The sequence below is a fragment of the Callorhinchus milii genome, unplaced genomic scaffold, assembly GCF_018977255.1.
Source record: "Callorhinchus milii isolate IMCB2004 unplaced genomic scaffold, IMCB_Cmil_1.0 Scaffold1, whole genome shotgun sequence".
In the NCBI taxonomy this organism is placed as follows: domain Eukaryota; kingdom Metazoa; phylum Chordata; class Chondrichthyes; order Chimaeriformes; family Callorhinchidae; genus Callorhinchus; species Callorhinchus milii.
In genome coordinates this window covers 34,845,668-34,867,117 of record NW_024704742.1, presented here as the reverse complement: position 1 = coordinate 34,867,117, position 21,450 = coordinate 34,845,668, and the positions used below count along the sequence as shown (strand labels likewise).

The 21,450-nt window shown below is 42.7% G+C and overlaps 1 protein-coding gene across 1 annotated transcript in view; it reads right to left on the bottom strand.

Annotated features, from left to right (window-relative positions):
• fras1 (Fraser extracellular matrix complex subunit 1) overlaps positions 1 to 2,975 on the bottom strand; it is a 218,886-nt gene extending 215,911 nt beyond the window's left edge. Inside the window, 1 exon segment of the mRNA XM_042341116.1 lies at positions 2,784 to 2,975. Coding sequence (XP_042197050.1) covers positions 2,784 to 2,868 — 85 coding nt within the window. The 5' untranslated portion in view covers positions 2,869 to 2,975.
• Between the last annotated feature and the right edge of the window lie 18,475 nt (positions 2,976 to 21,450).

Sequence of the window (21,450 nt, the reverse complement as noted above, 5' to 3'; positions counted from 1 at the left end):
CAAAGAGCTGTGCTGTGTCTCATCATCACTGTAAGATTACAGTCTGTTCCATGCTCATATTTAGAGCGTTACCACACACAAACCTGGCTCAATAACAAGAGATTCCTGCATACTGAGTCCACGCTCCCCCAACTTCAGCACGTAAGTGAGTTATTGAACAAAAATCACATTTTATTTCAGAAATATACCATTCTCCCAACAAATGGCCTGGTCCCATTTTCATGACTTAAAATAACCTGATTGTTACTGGCCCCTGCGTGAGGGTCACTATACAAATGCAAGTTATTGTTGTTGCAATGATGGCCATAAAATAGACTTTTGTGTGGCTTTCCTGGAGAATGATTTTGACCAATTTCAATAATTCTAAAACCAATCACCAGTGCATATTTATTCAATATATTTATAAGTAGTCCGAACTACAGGCATTCCTCAAAATAAATATATAAAGCAACAGCACATTAACAAGAAAACATCCATGAAGACGAAAATCTGTGGTTAACAAGTAAACTGGGCAGATGAGGTGACTGTGACAAGCACATTGCTGTGCCGCTGTTAAGGTTTTTTCTAATATCCTGAGAGCAGCACTTGTGATGCAGCTCACATCACATCTGCATTATTCTTCCAAACAAAACAGCTGGCTGAGGGGGAATCACCACCAAGCCATTGTCTAGTCTTTGAAATTAACCACAACTAAAGAGGCCTCTATTGTTGGAATCCCTTCCCCTGTTGCATTAGCAAATAATTTATCAACACAATCAACTCATGACTTCTATAGTTTAGTAGCGTATAAGCTTCGAAAACTTTTACTTTGAACAGGGCAATTGAAACATCCATTGGTAAAACCATGTAAAAAATTTAAGAGTCGGAGGGCCATGAAAAATGTGTCCATCTTGTATATAGGCTATAACAACAACAAACAAACAACAAATTGCATTTATATAGCGCCTTTCACATCAGGAGGACCTCCCCCTTTCTTCAGTATATACAGTATCAAAGATCAACCTTCTCTGATCCTACCCTCAACTCGGATCCAAATCCCTGACTGTTCAGCACCTTGGGTTGTACCCCCGATGTGAAAAGTTCTATACAAATGTATTTTGTGGTGGTTGTTGTTATTTTACAATTAGATAGTGCTAGACGCTAGATAGACGTCTCGAAGACACGTAAGGCGCTATATCAAATGCAAGGATTAGGATTAGATTAGAATGATAGAGCAACAGAGTCTGTGTCTTGGAAATCACTGAAATAGACAATGCGAATCCTGTTTACCAAGGGGCCAATAAAATACAAACATTTGGGCAATAAATAAGAAAACGTTGCAGAGCAAATTGTTCTAAATTTCTTTCATTATTCCAATTCAATTAAAAGGACCTCCCTAACTAACTAAATATATAAACATAAATAAACTGGTTCAGTTAGTCATTGAGGTGAGGTCTGTGTACCTCAGTGACTAGACTAGAGTCCTGGTAATGTTGTCACTTACATCCTGCACCCTGCTACAATCTCTTAAAGTGGCTATTATCTACCTCTGATGGTATTTCAATATTTTATTCAAACATTATTCAAAAATGCACAATATTAAGGTTAAATTCTACAAATTAATCAACCCTGCGAACAAAAATTAAACTGTAAAACGGTTGCTGTCATGGGTGGGTCCCACCTGTGAAAAGTTATTGAAATTTCCATCGAAAACATTCCTTGCAATAATAATTCTTGGATTTGATATGGCGCGATACCACGTCCTTGAGACGTCTCAAAGCGCTTCACGTGATATACCGTAAAGTGGAGTGACTGTGTATTTTGTGGGCAGCCAATTGACCCGCAAGCAGCCAAGGCGTGAGCGACCAATTTTATTTGGGGGATTGTTGGCCAGGACATGCAGGGACAGTGCATTGCGAATAGTGCCATGGAATCTGGTTGCAAATCCCTGCATGTCCCTTAAGTGCAAATTGGTCGTCAATTCTTTATAAGTGGCTCAAAATATGTGGGCACAAATGAAGCCTAGCCCTTTTAAGGTGGTTTGAAAGGGGGGCAACCGATTTATGAATGAGCAGCAGTAACTCATTACAACTCTCCCCTGCGGTTCGATGTGAAGACTTTGTCCAGAAAGAGCAAACACAGGTTATCAGGGCATCTGACATATTTGGTAGCTATTGCACTGCCCGCAGCGTTAATGCAAAGCATATACGAAGCAACAGCTCATCAACAAGAACACAACCATAAAGGTGAACCACTTGCAACGACTCTGAAGTTCGGATGATCACAATTTCTTTCCATTGAATAATGCAATTGCTCTCCTATCTCTCAGTGGGGCAGCAATCGTAGAACTATGACCAGGTATGAAACAAACAGTGGGGGTGGGGGGGAAATCAGGGGGAAAAAAATCAGGGACTTATTAAATTGCAGCCTCACATAATTGACACAACTCCGAAACTAGGTTACATACAATATTTTCCTGTACAGCACACGCTATTTTGCAGGAGCCTCACTGAGGTGGTTAGTCTGGACTCAGGGAGGGCTCTTGAGATGCTAAAGCGCTTTAGTTATTATTAACTATCACGAGTCACTGTGAAAATATGTCTTAGCCACTAACACCAGCAATAACGTATGCATGCATGATCCAAACAGACCTAGCCAGCCAACAGTACAATCTGTAGCCTGCAAAAAAAAAAAATTTTGGGCTCCCCAACAATAGCTGTGGGAAGCCCCAGAAAGAAGCACAAAAACTACATCGTGGACTGCAGTTCTCGTTAAAAACTTGGGAAATGGTCAGATGTACCAACCTTCACTCTCCTGCGGCAAGGTTACCAAACTGGTCAACGCAGCAGCAGCAGCAGCAACAACAAACCAAAGGTGCACACAGCTCATGGTGATGGTCAGGTTTAAAACTCAAACACGTCCTGATGATCCCAGCAACTCATGTCGTGCTTCACTCTGAAGCCAAGACACTTTCCACAACCATCTTCCAGATATCAGCTGCAATTTAAGTCAACGCTGGGAGAGGGGTGGGGGTGGGGGTGGGGTGCATAAATAAATCAGTGCCTTTTCTTGTAAAGAAGAGCACTTGCCCACTTTGCTCCTGTGCCAAATGTTTTCATGTGTTCTGTCTGTCTGTCTGTCTGTAGCGCTTCCAGGTTTCAAAGCACGTTATATACAGTGCATTCCCTCACTGAGAGAGAGAGAGAGAGAGAGAGTGAGAAGTGGGGAGTTTGGAAAGGGGGAGTGGGCTGGGGGTTGGTTGGGGGAGTGGGGTTGGGGGAAGCAAATTGCACTGCTCTGCCTTCTTCCAATGCTCTTTGCTGAAAGCAATCCCTCTGCAATAGTAGAGATTTACCTTTGCCGACCAGCTGCTTAGGAGCTGAGAGGAGGAGGAAAAAAAGAGAGGAGAGGGGGGAAGGAAGAGAGAGAGAGAGAGAGAGGGAGAGGGAGAGATCCCACAGTCAGTCACCTCTTCTGTCCAACAAATGCATCTCTTCTTGAGAGGATCACAACTGCAATAAGTCTCTCAGATCGTCTGAGCAGCTTTGCTTTTTTACAGTCTCTTTCTCTTTCTATCTCTCTCTCTCTCTCTCTCTATCTCAGGAACAGTAACACACTGTGCCTCTCCTCTACACACTCAACTCTTCTCTTTTTTTAAAAAAAAACTGCATGTCTCCCTGTAAATCGCTTTGGGCTGATCCAACTGCAGTGGAGAGAGAGGGAGAAAGAAAGACAGACAGAGGAAGGGAGAGAGAGAGAGAGAGAGAGAAAGAAAGGAAGAGAGTGAGAAAAGTTTTTTTTTCTCTCTCTGGCTTCTTGCCAGCAGTAAAAAAAAACCAATCCTTTGGGGGCGTCCTGCAGCTTTTTTTTTGGTGGCAGAGAGAGAGAGAGAGAGACAGAGATCAGAAAGAGATCTGAAGTTCAGATGAGTGAGCAAATCACTGAGTCTCGCCCTTCAGCCAGAGAGAGAGAGAGAGAGAAAGCAAAAAAGAAAGAAAGAGAGAGGGAATGGGGAAAAGTAGGTTTAAACAGGAGTGTTGGCTGGAGTTGTGACAAAGCTCCCAGATGGTGCCTGTAACATGAATACATTGGGATTGCACTCAGTCACGTGAACGCAACCTGATCCCCTCTCTGAATCTTTGCTGCTGCATCCAGTTTTTTTTTTGTCTTTCCAAAGGTGGCTCCCAGCTATATACTGGGAGTGTGTGTGTGTGTGGTGGTCTAAAAAAAAAGTTTATAGATTTATAGATGTCCACGACATTGTGATTTGAGAGATCATGCACTCAAAACAGCTGCTGCAGTGACCCCATGTATTGGACAAGACCTTTTTTCCTGAGTTTCCACTCTGCATTGCTTTAAGAACACACTTTTTTAAAAAAAAAATCGAGGATGTTTCCTGCAGTTCTTTGCAATGCACAAAGCACTTTTTATTTTCTTTGCTGCTCAGGGAAGTGACTGATGCTTAAAGCGTTAATTTTGGGATTGGTGCATGGGGGCATGGATTGCTTTACATGACATGCTTTTTTTTTGTTAAGGTGCAACATTTTCTAGCTAACGTGGGAGGTGGAATTGTTTGTGATTTTATTTTTATTTTACGGTGTTGTGTTTTTCCTTGGCGACAGATGGCGTCCTAGCATCCTATCAGACCCTTTGCCTTGGTTTGGGCTTGTGGTCACACTGGCCACAACGTGTTCTCATTCAAAGTGACAAACCATAAACAGTTTATGTGCATATCACAAAACACTTAAGTTTAATTCCCAGCATGTGGCTTGTAACTTTAAATAGCGGAGTAGGTTTTCCGCTCACAAAATACACAGTCACTACACTTAACCGTAAACATTCAGTGAAGTACTTTGAGAGGCTTCGCTGACGCGGTAAAACATTACATCAAATACAATAAAGTTTATATAGCGCCTTTCACGTTTAAAGAGGCCGTCTTTAAGTACTTAGATGCAAAGATTATTCATTATTTATAATATTTAATTGTTTATAGAATATGTAAAACCGTACAGAAATAAAAGCTGAGATATATTTTAATTTAGGAGCAGTAATTTACTAATTGGCACTTTGCCCATCATTCAGCCACCCACCCTCCCCAATGTCACATCTTTTCCATATACACCAAAAAGGTTTCTGCGGTACTATGTTGACTATGTATATACTCCTGGAAAGGAGGGGTGGACGGATAGATAAGCGGGGTCTTCTTGGAGCCAAGCTGGTTCTCGGTAGACTGGTTCCTGAGCTAGGCAGGTTTACAGTACTACAGAGCACTGCTGATGACAGACTAGCCAGCCTGGCACATCAGCAGAACTTGGAGGACTACACAGGCGGAGGGACTCAGCTCCTGTTAACCCTGGACTCCATAGTCCCATAGCAGGGGACAGCTTGCCAGACAGTGCATGCAATGGTAAGCTTTGTGATTGTAACTGGTTAAACTCCAGCAGTACCTCAATACACACTCTAGGGTCTCCAAGTTTGGGCTCTTGCCAACCTTTGCCTCATACTCTTTGAAATTAGCCAAGCAAGGTGTGCCCCTCCAAGGAGAGAGTATGCATTCCACACAGGAATATTTCCACGTGTAGGTGGCATATATAATTGGAACTCTCAATCTGATTTAGATACTCTTAAGCACGGTGATGGGTTTCTGCATGTGTCAGAAACCCGGCTGACTAAAACAAAATACTGCATTCTAATTTGTTTGGATAAATCAATAATAGTATCCAATGTGTACCAAATCTCCTTTGATCTAAAAAATTCTGTTGTAATATAAACCTTAGCTTTTCCTTTTCCTTTTCTGCGCTTATGCAAACCCAGATTGAGGTTCCAATCAATGTTGTCTTGCTCTCAGTGGTTTCTATAAGCACCGCAACATGAAAACTACGCGGAAGGGTTTATCCACTTTCATCAAGTACTGGAGCTGTTTAAATGCATGATCTTTCAACCTCACCTTTTTGTATAACAATTAACATGTTCTTCGTGCATGCATATAGCTGGATGACACCTTGTTCCTTTGGATTTTATCAATTCCTCACAAAGAAATACCACCGTAATGACCTTTAGGATTGTAAAAGGCAGTTTCAGTACAGATACCAGGAAGTTTTTGTTTACCCAGAGGGTAATCAATCTCTGGGAACAAGTTACAGGAAGCGTTTTGAGGCCCGGACGCTGGACTCATTAAAAAGAAGTTTTACGTGACAATGGGAAGACGTTAGGATGGGTTTTCTGATAGGATAAGATCAAATGGGCTGAAGGGTCTTCTTCATTCGAACCTTTCTGGTGATTTTGTGAAACATCGTTTGTGGTGACCCCATTTTGTAAGTTACTTTCTTCTCATCACAGTTGTGATTTTTTTTACCTTATTTAACAGGATGTGTTGGGGAGTTTTAGGTAAGCTACACATCCAAAATAATTGCTTCTTTTGAAACAGATACTGTGCCAAGCAGAAAGTGAATATTTCTACAGAATGGGGAAATGCCAACATTTTGCTTCAAACGATTCTCTGCTGGTTCCTCTCAGATGACCATTACTAAGTTACTCATACTTTTCCATAAAAGTGCACTTTATTTTTATCAGTCTCACCATCCTCAATTTATTTTGGTCAGCTGGGTGTCCCCATACAGTCACACATCACCATGCTTAAGAGTATCCAATCCAAACTGAGAGTTCTAGGGACCCCAGAGTGTGTGTTGGTGTACTGCTGGAGTTTAACCAGCTAAAACCACATGAATTGTCATTGAGAGTACCGGCTGGCAAGCTTTCCCGCTGTGGATGAGCTGGGACCACTGCACCATTAGGGCTTTGGCTTGAGTGGGAAGAATTCCTGCCCCGAGTGACAGTGTTCTCCCATCCCAAATCCTGCTGATGAGCCAGCCAGCAGTGCCCTGGAATATTGCATACTCATCTGGCTCAGGAACTGAACTACTGAGACCGGTATAGAGGGATTTGGACATTCCATTGCCAAACATGTTCCTTGGAGTTAGCTCCAAGGAGACACCGCTTACCTTCCCTGTTAAGAAAGTTCTACTTGTTTTTTTAAAAAGCCTCTGAAGGTATGGCGAACACCCTTCATAACAGAAGAGTTCATCGCTGTGTCTGCGAATACTAAACAATACTGTGTTACAGTGGTTGTATAGCTGAAAGAGGGAGAGAAAGAGAATGAGCTTGGGATCTGCGAAATTAAAAAAGAGGAGATTGTGATAAGTATCACAAGGCATGAAATATCACAGATATCACCCCTATCAAATACTCAGAGATTAATGACTGCCAAATACAAACAACAACAACTTGCATTTATACAGTGTCCCTCACGCACCGTAGCGTCCCAGAGCTCAATGGACTTGACTGCTAGTTGAACTCAATTCCCTCAGTGAGTGTGAACTTTCATTTGTTCTGAGCACTTTACAGCAGGAGAGAGCTCCATCTCCAGGGGAAGGAAAAGATGGCAGGAGAAGACCTGACCAGCTGAAGTTCACATCCCTCCAGCAATTACAGGGAAGCACTTACAGAGATGTGAAAAGCCAGTGGTTCAGCATGCCCTGCTTCCTCCCTTGTGATTAATAATGATAATCATTCTGGTTGATATAGCACCTTTCACATCTGGAGGATGTCTCAAAGTGCTTGACAGGATTTACTGTGAAGTGGAGTGACTACGTATTTGTAGATGAACGCATGAGCCCAATGCACACAGCAATGTGAATCCACACAACTACCACGATAAGAGTGACCAATTTTACCTCGGGGATTGTTGGCCAGGAATCAGGAGAAATTCCCTTTTCTTTTTGAATAGTTCCATGGGATATTTAATGTCCACCTAAACAGTCCAACAGGGAACTGGGTTTAACGTCTCCTCAGAAGGACAGAACTTTCAAAATGCAACACACCCCCAGCTCTGAATTGGAGAATCAGTATCAAGTCCTAAAGTGGGGCTTGCTCTCACAAGTTTCTGATTCGGAGGCAAGAGTGTTAGCAACTGAGCCAGCCCGACAAGTGGCATGGTAGGAGTTTGAATGGGATTTATTTTCAAATTCTGAAAATACTGATTATCTTACAACTTTCAGTCTGTCAGGACACATTTGCCCAATGATTGTGATGATTTAAAGCTGGGGAAAAAAAGTCCCATGGACACTAGCATCCCTCCAGGTGCTTCATTCATGCAGCCACCACATCGTATGTGAACCAAGATAGTCAGCATTAAAGGGTTACACACCATGGGCTATCCTGTTCTTGTCCATTATGTACACTTCACAAGATCGCAAGAGTGATTCAGATGAAGAACCAAGGGCCCTTCAGCACATTTGATCTCATTCTTTCCAGTATACCAAACCAACCATCACAGCATCAAGCTCTTTTTTAAACGAGTCCAGCATCCTGTCCTCAACCAACCACCTGGTAACCTGTTCAGGTAATGAATTACCCTCCGTAGCCCAAGGATGTCATGACAAGGTAATAGGAGAAGTAAACCTGGTTGATATTTCTCGTCCCGGCCTAACCTAGAGGCACTGAGATTAATTGTAGTGGTCCATACATTGCAGTGGTTCAGACAAATTAACTCGCCTGGTGTTTCTACTGGGAGTTTCTCTCAGTATTCTGGCTAACATGCCCCCAATAAAACTGGGCATTTACTCCTTGGCTCATTATGGGATATTGTTGTGCGCAAATTGGCAATCCACAAAACAGTCACACCACTTGCAGTATATCTTTGAGATGTCTCGTCGGCTCTGGAACTGCCTTCCTCACTCCCTTCGCCTCGCCCCCTCTTTTCCTATTTTCAGGTCTCGCCTGAAGACCTTTCTTTTCGACCGCGTCTTTGGTCACCTTCCTCCCCATGGCTCGGCCCCGGGATCCATTACTGTGATGTGTTCTGAGACGCCGCCCGGGGTGGAGGGCGCTATATAAATCCAAGTTGTTGTTGTTGTTGTTGACGTGGTATATCAATGGCAAGCATTATTATTGTTGTTATGATGCCTTCTCCTTCTTGTCCTTCTCAACCTCTCAGCTGCTTTCGATATTGTTGACCATTCTATACTTCTCTACCGCTTCTCCTCTCGCCTCCACCTCAATGTTTCTTTTCTTACCTGGCTCCAAGTCTACATTTCCCATGAGCTCCTCACCTTAGACGCTGACACTATCATCATTCATGGCTGCACTCTTCACCTCACCGAGCCAATCTGAAACCTCAGTGTCCTTTTCGACCCTCAACCATCCTTCAAACTCCACATTCATGCCGTTACCCATTCCACCTTTCCACACCTCTGCAACATTGCCTGCCTCCGCCACTGCCTCCCACCGCAGGACGCCGAGACCCTGATCCACGCTTTCATTACGTCCCGGCTTGACTACACCAACTGCCTGCTCACTGGACTCTAACCTCCGCAAGCTACAGATTATTCAGAACTCTTGTCCTCTCCAGCGCCAGGCTCCAGGAACCTATCACCCCCATTATTGCCCGGCTTCAGTGGCTCCCCATTCCTCAGAAAATTGAGTACAAAACCCTTGTTCTTACCTTCAAGGCTCTCCACAGTCTTGTTCCCTCCTGGTTCTCCAACCTCATTACCCCATATCAGCCTATCCAGTCCCTCCACTTGGTGGACACTGGCCTGCTTCAGGTCCCCCGCACTTCCTGCCCCACCATTGGTGGTCGGGTATTCAGCATCTCTGCCCCCACACTCTAGACTCTATCCCGCAAACCCTCCGCCTCACCCCCTCTCTTGCCTCCTTCAAGTCCCATCTGAAGACCTTCCTCTTCAACCGTGCCTTCGGTCACCCTTCCACCCTCACTCCCTCTGCCTTCCTCCCCTTCTGACCCCAACTCCCAGCTCGGATCCAAAACCCTGATTGTCCAGCGTCCTGGGACGTCTTTCTGACGTGAAGGGTGCTATACAAGTGTAGTTTGTTGTTGTTATTATTTATTATAACTCAGCTCAGACCGGAAATCCCACCTGAGATCTTCAAGAAAAGAAGAAAAGTTTAAATGTTTTACTGCTCACCGTGGTCGAGTGAGGAAAGTAACAACACAATATCTCTCATACTTGTGTTTATTCTGTTACTGTTGCTCACATTATTTCCAGTTTGAATTCTAGAACAAATGGTATCTTTTCAACCAAAACTCAATCCAACAAACAGGGTCCGCCCCTTCCTTCCACTCAAAACCAACCCCTCCCTCCACTCAAACTGTCTACTCTCTCTGCTCACCCCCGCTCACTCCCTCATCTCAAATCCACCAGTTTGTCTACTCAAACCTACCCCGTCCTTCCTTTCCCCACCCTGGCTGCCCCAACATCAGTGGTCAGGCCTTCAGCCTATCTGCCCCCACTCTCTGGAATTCCATCTCAGAATCCCTCCACCTTGTCCCTTCTCTCGCCTCCTTCAAGGTCTGACTCAAGACTGCGCCTTCGGTCAACTTTCTTCCCGACCCCCCTCAAGTTCCACCCACCCTTGGCTTCCAACCTCAGATAGGGTGGAATTCCTGCACTGTCCAGCACCTTGAGATTTCCTCCTGACATGAAAGGCCCTATTTTCTTGTAAATTTGTTGTTGTTGCTAAAAAAGGAGATATATATCACATGTTTGATCACAAGCTACAGGGCCCACAGACCTGTAAAAGATTGATAGGTGCCGTGAATTAATAAAATGGCTCAGCGGGCTCCTTGTGCTTACTTCTGTCTCTGTATTTCTATATAGAATCTTAATGGTTGAATAACTTGCAAATTATTTCATATTTTTTCAACCAGAGCAAAGTATAATGCCAAAATGGCTAAATTAAATAGTTATAATCCCAAAGGCTACCAGAAAGTAATAGGGATCTTTGAATATTGCAGAAAGCTTTGATGATGCCGAGAGAATGTACCTGTGTGGTTATAAAAGCCTGTAACAAATGTTGGAAAGACTGCTGCAGACTCACTTACAGCCAGTGTACATCTGCAGAAAATTATAACCTGTAGGTTTTACGTTGTACAATTGTTAATGCAGTAACTATTACCTTGAAACAAAGACTGAAGCCTGTTGTGGCAGTGAACATTTTAACAGCTGCAAGGAAAGAGCTAAGGTAAGCTAATACTCCTTTCCCTACACTTAGCCTCAGTTAAACAAGAAAACAGGAGATGTACAGCTAAATTAGATCCTTTGGCCAATTTGGTCTCAGCATTCCAGAATAGCAAGCCTACCATTTTCCCATTACATCCTCCAGGTGTTTCTTAAACTGGTCCAGCGTCCTGGCTTCAACCACCCACCTGATAATCTGTTCCAGCTGTTAATTCTCGGTGTAAAGAAAAACAGCCTTGTGTTTGCCCTGTAGTTGGATAATCGTAAACATCTGCCCTTATGTTCTGCTGCCTTGATGCATGTGAAATTTACTTTTTCAATCCCTTTTGGTATCTATGTTTATATACTTCTATAAAATCCTATTTGCAACATCTCTTTTCAGTACTGAAGAGCCTTATTTATCTAATTGTTTCTTATACATCATCCCTCTAACATTAAAGATGAACCTCTGATCTACTCTATGCTCCCTCTGAAGGCTGATGGATCCTTTACGTCACAATGCCCAGATAATACAAAGTGCTTGAATGGCAGTGCTCCAAAGCTTGAGTATGATTTCTAGGGATAATTAACTCAATTGATTTTTCAACATGGACCAACATCATAATTGCTTTGTTTATTGACTAACATTCCCATCCATGTATTGCATATTATTACGGTACATCCTTTTTTTAATTGCTTTTTCCTCTTTTCTTTATCCGTATGGAACTTAATTATCCAGTAAACAGCCCAGACACACTCCCTTGACCAACTCTTTTTTAAGATTTGAGCATTTTCCTGATTCCACTTCCACATCCCACTCCCCTCAACAATGTAATTGGATGTTAAACAGAGTATTGTTTGAGTCTTCCTTCATAAAGAAAAACCCTACATAAAGTAGTCAGTTAATATGTTTCCTAAATCGCCTACAAAAGAAACTTGATTTGCTTTGAGACATTGTAATTTGTTAACAACAACAAAATTAAACTTGTATAACCTCTTTCACGTCGGGAGGACGTCCCAAGGTGCTGGACAGACAGTTACGCACCTGAGCTGGGGGTTGGGGTCGGGGAGGGTGGAGGGCAGTGGGGGAAGCAGGGAGATTGAAAGCACGGTCGAAGAGGAGGGTCTTGGGATGGGTCTTGAAGTTGGTAAGGAAAGGGGCGAGGAGGGACTGCGGGGTGGATTTCCAGAGGGTGGGTGCAGAGTGGCGGAAGTCCCGTCTGCCAAGGCTCGGGCGAGCAAGGCAGGAGATGTGAATCAGGCCGGAGCCCGCTGAGCAGAAGGGGTGAGCAGGATGGTAGGGGCTTAGGAGATCGGAGAGGGAGGGAGGGAGAAAGACCATGGAGGGCTTTGAAGGTGAGGACTAGGATCTTGAACTGTATCCTCTGTGTGACGGGAAGCCAGTGGAGTCGGGTGAGGATGGGGGTGATAGGGTCGCGGAGCCTAGTGTGGGAGAGGACACAGGCTGCAGAGTTCTGGATGATCTGCAGCCTGTTGAGGGAGGAATTGGGGAGGCCGACAAGCAATGAATTTGCATAGTCAAATCGAGATAATGAAAGCATGTATGAGGGTTTCGACGGCCTGCGGTGCGATATAAAATGCAAAGATTGTTTTTCTCAGTTTAGTTCTTGTTTGTCTCCTTTTCTAACATTCTTTGAGTTTTATCTTGCTCCTGATGCCAGTCTTATTATAATATTGAAAGATTATTTTTGTGATTCCGAGATGATGTGTAACACGAGCTAATAATTGTTGCACGTACTTACACACTATTGTAACCTGGTGACAGTGAGGTTATTAATTATAGCCTCTTATACAGCGTTGTCGATCTGATGAGGTTCCTTCCATACTGCAATTGGATCAATTTATTCATTCATTTATTTATAGTCCCTTTTGCCTATAGGCAATGAGAGAAACTGAACAACAATCTTTTCTTTAGAATTTCATTTAATGCTAAGATGTTCGAATTTTGATGTCCTGTGTAGGGGGAGAAGACTTATTTAAAGGATTTCCAAGAAACAGACTCAGTTTCTCTATCATTCTGTAAAATATAGAAGGCTGAGTTGCTCTTTAATATACAGAACATCAAAGCCTACAAGATAGACACATGTTTTTCATGGCATTCCTACTATTAAATCTTTCACATGGTTTTACCAGCAGATGTTTCAATTGGACTGCTCAAAGTAGAAGTTTTCAAAGCATATAAGCTATTAGACTGTAGAACTCATGAGTTGACTGATGTCTGTGTTGATAAATCATTTGCTAATGCAACAGAGGAAGGGATTCCAACAAAAGATGCCTCTTTAGTTGGGATTAATTTCAAAGACTAGACAATGGCTTGGTGGTGATTCCCCCTCAGCCAGCTGTTTTTTTGGAAAAATAATGCAGATGTGATGTGAACTGCTTCACAAGTGCTGCTCTTGGGATATTAGAAAAAACCTCAACAGCGGCACAGGAATGTGCTTGTCACAGTCACCTCACCTGCCCAGTTTACTTGTTAACCACAGATTTTCATCTTCATTCTTTGTTTCTTGTGGTTGAGCTATTGCTTTACGTATTTATTTGCAGGAATTCCTGTAGTTCAGACTGGCAATCCTAAAAAAAATACACTGATGACTTATTTTAGAATTAACATAACTGGTCAAAACCATTCTCCAGGAAAGCCACACAAAACTCTTTTTTACGACTCTTACTCCAGTAACAATCAGGTCATTTCATCTCATGAAAAGTGGAGAAGACTGTTTGTTGGGAGAGCATTTTTTTTCTGAAATAAAGTGTGTTTTTGTTCAATAACTCAACATGCTGAATTTGGGGAAGTGTGGACTCAGTATGAAGCAATCTCCTACCATTGTGCCAGATTTGTTTGTGGTAAAACTCTAAGTATGAGCATTGAACGGAATGTACTCCTGCAGTGATCCTGAGATGCAGGTCAACTGTTTGTGACATAAATACTAAAATAATAGTCACATGAAAGCCTGGCTCAGTTGGTAGTGCTCTTGCCTATGAGTCAAAAGGTTGTGGGCTCGAGTCCCATGTTGGGTCTTTGAACTCAATATGCAGTACTGAGAAAGTGCTGCATTGCTGGAGGTGCTTATTTTGGATGAGATGGTAAACTGAGATCCTGTCTGCTTGTTTAGGTGGAAGTCACTGTGCAAAAATAAACAAGTTTCCCCTGGTGTCCTGGACCAACAATCTCCCAGATACATTTGGTCATCCCCTTCAAGACTGTTTGTGGGATATTGCTGCATGCAAATCAGCTGCTTCTACACAATGCACAGTCATTGTACTCTCCAGTGCTATGAAGCCCTTGGAGCACTTTGAGTCTTGAAATGCACTAACTCAGAGTGAAAAACACAATATCAAATGCAAGGATTATTATTATTATTAATTATAACTAAACATTTAGTATTTATTTCCATTTTCCAGGGGATTTATATTGTTCCATAAGCAGAGCAGTTTTTCATCAACTGAACCTCAAAATTGAATTATTACTTGAAACATAGTGACAAACCTTAGGAGCAAAAGTCTGAAAAGCGAAGTGCTGGTCACAAACTTCTTTTGCCATGGGAACACCCTACACATTAGGTTTTGGCTTGCAGAGCTATCAGGAACCAAGCAGGAAGATTCCCAATGCCCTGTGACTGTTCTGCTCCTCCAAATGCTACACACAAGGCTGGTCTGTATTTATTTCCATATTCCAGAGGATTAAATGGGTTCTGATGGTCTGTCATCAGATTGGTGCTGTGCAACCTTGTATGTTAAACTACTTTTTTGTTGTTCTGATCTCTTTCCATCAAAAGTAACAGAGTTCTAAATATTAGGGAACTAATAATTAAACAGAAATCTTTATGACATTGGTAAAATGTTATATTATTAATCTTTAATAATATTCTCTCTCTTTCAATGTCCCATCTAGTTATCATAATTGGAAACCTAATCTGATTTTTCCCTCTCTAGCCCTGAGCGCTAAGACCAGTCACAGTACTTTTAAATTTGCTATGGCTCAGATTGTGCTAACCCAGCACAGAACAGGGAAAAATTTGGGAGTTTATATGGCTCAGATATTCATTGGATAAAGCAGCTGGACCATTAAGTATATTGGTATATTGTCAACATATTGCTGGAGCTGACAAACCTAATGACAGCCGCAAAAACATAGGGTAGACTAAGGCAAAGGAAATTAATTTTGTTGTGGTTACAGAAGTTGTGAAAGTGACTTGATTACTGAATAACACAGAAGACAGAATCAACTCTGTACATTGTACCAAGTCCACCTGCACGTCCTCATGCGTGGAAACTCATCACCAGGCTTAAGTGTATAAACCGAGATGCCCAACTCTTCAAGAATGTAGAGGACGTAGATATCACTAACATTTCATCAGGCCATTGTATGAGATTAACCTTGTTGTCATTAATTCATGGCTCCCCTTTTACATTACTTTCTCTTTGTTTAAAATTCCTTTCACCCTCTTTAAGATTCCTCGGAACACAATTGAATAGAGGATGGGCAGGTGAACTGCTCCCAGCTCTGCTACCAGAGCTCTGTACCTAACAAGTGTAACTTCTCTTCAGTATTCCCTCAGTAATTGCCTCCCCTGGCTCATGGCTAGGCATCAGGCTCCACAACAACAACAAAATTACATTTATAGAGCGTCTTTCACGTCGGGAGGACGTCCCAAAGCGCTGAACAGTCAGATGTCGGGGCCCGAACATGGGGGAGGGGTGGTGTAGGGGTGATGGAAGGCAGAGAGGTGGGAGGGAGACCTAAGGCACGGTCGAAGAGAAGGGTCTTGAGACCGGCCTTGAAGGATGTGAGGGAGGAAGTGAGGCGAATGGACAGTGGGATGGAGTTCTAGAGTGTGGGGGCAGAGAGGCTGAAAGCCCGGCCACCGTTGTTAAGCGCTCCAAGACGCCATCCGGCGTGAAGGGTGCTACATAAATGCAAATTGTTGTAATGCAGAAGAGCCTAAATACATATTTGATTCCCATTAAAAGTGACATTAATGTAGTTTTTTTCATTTTAAACATCAAACCTGTGTTAAAATACTAACACAATGCAGAGCTGATTATATAACGAGGCTTTGCCATCACACACAGCTTTGACATTAAATCAACAGGAGAATAAGTATTAAATACAGAATTTAAACCCCAGCAGCTGATGTTTATTCGGTGTCTGAGCAGACTGTTGTAATTTTATAATCGGATGTCATATCATTGAAAGCGCTATTGAAATGTTTTTGAAGGCTTGAGAACTGATAGCAGATTCCACTGATTCCACGTTTGAATAACTGAAAGCTGGTAAAGGGCTCCATGATTCAAAGACTCCGTGTTTCAAAGAGCAGGATCTTTCATCACCCCTGGGCTGATCCTCTGCACAGGGGTATTTGCAGGTTTTCCAGAGTACTTTCCGTAGGTATTAGTTTTCAGCCACTAATTACCTGTGACTGAAGTTCAAGGATGAAACGTGGACATTTTGGTTGATTTCCAAGTAATAAGTGAGAACATAGTCTGCAGAATGATCGTGCTAAATGTGAGCTTCCAAAAGACCATCTGTTTTGTTTGGTCCTGATAATGGTGTTTTCCTCTCCAAATAGTTTTAGTGAGGATCAGTACTATACAGCATAGTCTTTGAAGATCGTGTTAACTTTTATCTGCTCAAGTATTTGAGTCTGTATGTATTGCCCACTGAGCATCTGTGCTTTGGGAAAGAAAATAATGCATCAGAACTTTCTTTAAATTCTTACAAAGAGCAAATAACTGTTAAATTCTGTAAGTGTAAGATTCTACATACGAATATCAGAACAATATATCAAACATTTACGTTTTAATATAAAAAAATCTCAGATACTTTATCTAATGCTTTATAATTTATTATACAATACTGCAATATAATATGCCCAGGTTTTCCTGTCATTTGGCGAGGGCTCCTCTGTTTTGAGAGAAGTGAATTCAGAGGAGAACTTGTAGAGTTGTGTAACATTTTGAATGGGATTGAAAAAGTAAATCCAGATTAATCCTTTGGATCCATCTAGATAGTAGAACAAGAGGACATTAGTTTAGAGTTGCAAAGGACAGATTTCACAACAGATATTAGAAAAAAATGATTTACTCACAAGATAATTAATGACTGGAATAGGTTTCCAGACACTCATTGTTATGGACCCATTGAAAAAGTATTTGCTGTGATGGGAGGATGGGAGGGTGACTGTTTAGGGAGGGATAAAATCAGATGAGCTGACAGACCTTCTTCATCCAAAGCAATCTTGTGATTTTGTGTAACTAGGTTTTCTGAGGAGGAAGAGGATATGGATGTTTCTTGATCCTACATTAAAATGCCTTAGGAACATACCTGGAGATCGTCATATACTCTATATATGATACACAGAAAAAAGCAAAGCATTAAATTGTTCCCCTAACTAGTGTGGCTTGAAGCCTAGAAAATTAATTTGTACAGTAAGAACAATGTAAGATAGAGACCCAGCAGGATCCTCAAGAAAACTGATTTACTGACTATTGAACAGGGAAAAAAACAATAACTGGACAATATTATCAGGTCCAGAATTAGAACTACAAACTGCCTAATGCACAATGACCTTCACACTCTGAGTGCCAATGTCTCCAGTAATTACCGTCATAATCCTAATGTCCAGTATTTCTATTGCTTAATGTCTTTTATGTCTTTTATGCCCTGTGTTGTTTATCGTCATCATTATTCAGTGCTTCTAATACCACTTGTGCCTCTGATGTATCTCTGGCTGGTGTTGCACTAAGCCTTTACAGAAATACACCATTCTTTAATCTCTCACCTCCGTTCTTCTAGTTGCCAATATCCCAGATTGAACAGCTCTACAATGTGTCATTACACAGAAATACATAGCCCTACAATGATTTGCTACTGAACATAAAGACCCAGCCTTGCAGTCTGTAGTTCTACCCATTCCATGGGCGTGCAATCTGTTTCACTGTGAAGAGTTTATTGAGGACATTTTTGTTACGAAACCTCTGCTAACAGCACAAAACCTTACCAGAACTGCGTCTGTGTGGAATTCCATCAGTAAGAAACTTTAACAAAGCTTATAATTCTTTAACTTTTGCGATATGACAGTTAAATGTTCTGAGCTATCGCATTGTTTTATATCAATACAAGGACAAACCATCTTGTTAATTCAGCGGATTAGAAAAATTAATGCAACAAAATGCAGAAAATAAAAATGAAAATTCCAAACTAAGCTCATTTTTTAACTGAATGTTTACTGTTTTCACAGAAGTACAAAGGTTACTGGTGAGACCTTGAACATCTTTATATATAAGCACTGTTGCAATGGGTGTCAGAAATACTGTATGAACTATGTGTGAGTGCAAATTTTTCCAAGGACTTTTTACTGTGAGAACTCTATTCTGAAGTTCTAGATTTAGATCATAAAAGACATGGTCTGCTTATGAGAATTGTGTACACATCTTAATATAAGAAAGATTTTTGAAATTCTTTTAAAGTATAGAGGGAAGGATGCTATTTTAAGCAGCTCACAATAATACTAATCTTTGCACAACACTATCCCACAAGCAGCCGTGAAGCGAATAACCAATTTTATTTGGGGAATTGTTGACTGGTACACTGGGAGAAAATCCCTTGTCTTTTTTTTTTGAATTGTCCCACGGAATCTTAGTGTCTCCGGATCAGTCAGCCGAGACCTCGGTTTCACGTCTTGTCTGAAGGTAGCACTTCCCATAATGCAGAACATCCCCAGTATTGAATTGGAGTGTCAGCCTGGATTATGTGAGTTCGACATGGGGCTTGAACCCACAACCTTGTAACTCAGAGATGCGAGTGTTACCAACTGAGCCAGGCTGGATCAACATAAAGCCTTCAAAAACTTTTCAACCATTATGTCATGCATGTTTATGTATTTTTTAACGGGTATAAACCTCCCTGCAGTCATCTATGAACCATTGCTGTAGTTCACATTTTTGAACTAGTTCACTGTTTGTGGCCCGATGACTGGAACATCAGCCAAGATTTTGAGCTCATAGTCCCCAGTTGGGTCTTGAACCCACAATGTTCTGACCTACAAGCGAGTGGCTGAATGGGTAAAGTTGACCCCTGATTGTAATTAGTGGAGCTGGAAGGGGGGCTTAACTAAGGATTACAATTAATCCTTAACTAAGGATTACAATTAAAAATTTTATGAATTATGGCTGGTGTTGCTTTCCTGTTAGGACAATTTGTGTCACTTAATTTTTTGAAATTTAAATTTGACGTGAAGCTGTGCTGGATAATTACAATTATCAAACCAAGTGAAATATTTATAAACGATGTACAGTTTAACAAAACACTTTCTTCCTTAAGCTTTCCATGTCAAAAGTAACTCAGCTATAAAGTGGCTGGAACAGAACATACCAGTCCTGGTTATCAGTCTGTACAGTTGGTCTTCAATTTAAATACGTTTATGACACAAAAAAAACACCATTTAAATTAAAAATTAATTTTAAAAGCAACATTACTTCTGAGCTTCACTGGGATTCATTATTTTTTCAATTTTGCAAGGTTTAATTAAATATTCTGAAACCATTTCAAATATTGAACTGTTTTTTTCTTGGTAAATGCTAGCCTTTTATTTAGGGCCACCTCATCATCTCCCTCAATACCTCTGTACCCCTCCGCTTTCTCAAACCTCCACCATCACATATCGTCCGTGGAAAAAAATTTCCTCCCTCTCCCTCTTCACTGCCCTGGAATCATCTGAACTCCTACACCTCTGGCCCTCCCTAACCAATCTCCCCTCCTCACTCTCTTTTCTCTCCAACTCCCTCTCCTCCATTCTGGACTCTCTTGCCCCCCTCACCTCCCGAACTGCCTCATGCACCCGTAAATCCGGTACACCAGCCATCTCCATTCCCCAAGACACAAATGCAAGATGCCAAACGTGCCTGGACCAATTCCAAACTAACGGTCCATCAGCAGATCTGGCTTCACCACACCAAGATCTACTACTGCGCTCTTGCCTCCGCAAAATCCTCCTTCTACTCCAAGGTTATCTTGGAGGCAAAGGACAACCCCAGGCTTCTCTTTTCCACCACAAACCGTCTCTTCCGTCCACCTTCCCATACCTCATCCATCCTCTCCTCAAACTTCAACTGTGAGGAGATGCTGGATTTCCTTGAAACCAAAATTGAGGGGATACGTTCAGCCACCTCTGCCCCGTCCACAGCCACCCCCACATCATCTTTCCCTCATGACCCACCCGCCACCCATCCACCCCATACTCCTTCGACCCTATCTCTCCCTCCTCCCTCACCGCGACTGTCCGCAAACTCAAGCCCACCACCTGCTCCTTCAATCCCTTCCCTACCTCTCTCCTCATCTCCCAGCTCCACCTTCTGGCCCCCTCTCCTGTCCGATGTCATCAACCTCTTCTTGTCCACCGTTCCAGTTCCCACTCCCCTAAAAACAGCTGTCATCACTCCCATCCTGAAAATACCTTCCCTGGACCCATCCCTCATCTCCAGCTACCACCCAATCTCTAACCTCCCAATTCTCTCCAAGGTCCTGGAACGAGTCATCACGTCCCAGCTCCACTCCTTTCTCTCTCACCATTCCCTCTTTGAACCCCTCCAATCCGGCTTCTGCACTGCCCACAGCACAGAAACAGCCCTGGTCAAAGCCACTAATGACATTCTGAACATCTGTGATCAGTACTCCCTCTGCCTCCTTGTCCTCCTCGACCTCTCTGCCGCCTTCGACACTGTCAACCACTCCATCCTCATACACAGCCTCTCCGCTTTACTAAATCTTCACGGACCTGCCCTTGACTGGATCGATTTCTATCTCTCTCACCGTCTCCACTTCGTTGCCTCTAACGGTTTCTCCTCCAGTCCCCACACTGTCATGTCTGGCGTCCCCCAGGGCTCTGTCCTTGGCCCTCTCCTCTTTAATATCCACATGCTCCCCTTTGGTGACATCTTCCGCAGACATGGGGTCAACTTCCATACAGATGACCCCAACTCTATCTTTCTGCCTCCACCTTCAACTCCAGGACCACTGCTGTCCTGACAGACTGTCTGTCGGACATCAAGTCCTGGATGAGGGCAAACTTCTTACAATTGAATGTGAACAAGACTGAGGCCCTCCTGATTGGCTCACGCCAGCGCCTCAGCACCTCAGGCTCTGGCAGCATCAACCTCCATGGTTGCACACTACAACTCACCATATGCAGTCAGGAACCTGGGTGTCTTGTTCGACCCTCAACTGTCTTTTCTTCCCCACATCCAAGCCATGACCCGCTCTGACTTCCCTCACCTCCGTAACATCGTCCGACTCCGCCACTACCTCACCCCTCAGGCTACTGAAACTCTTGTTCATGCCTTCATCACTTCCAGGCTTGACTATGCAAATGCCCTGGTTGTCGGCCTTCCCAACTCCTCCCTCCACAGGTTGCAGATAATCCAGAATTCTGCA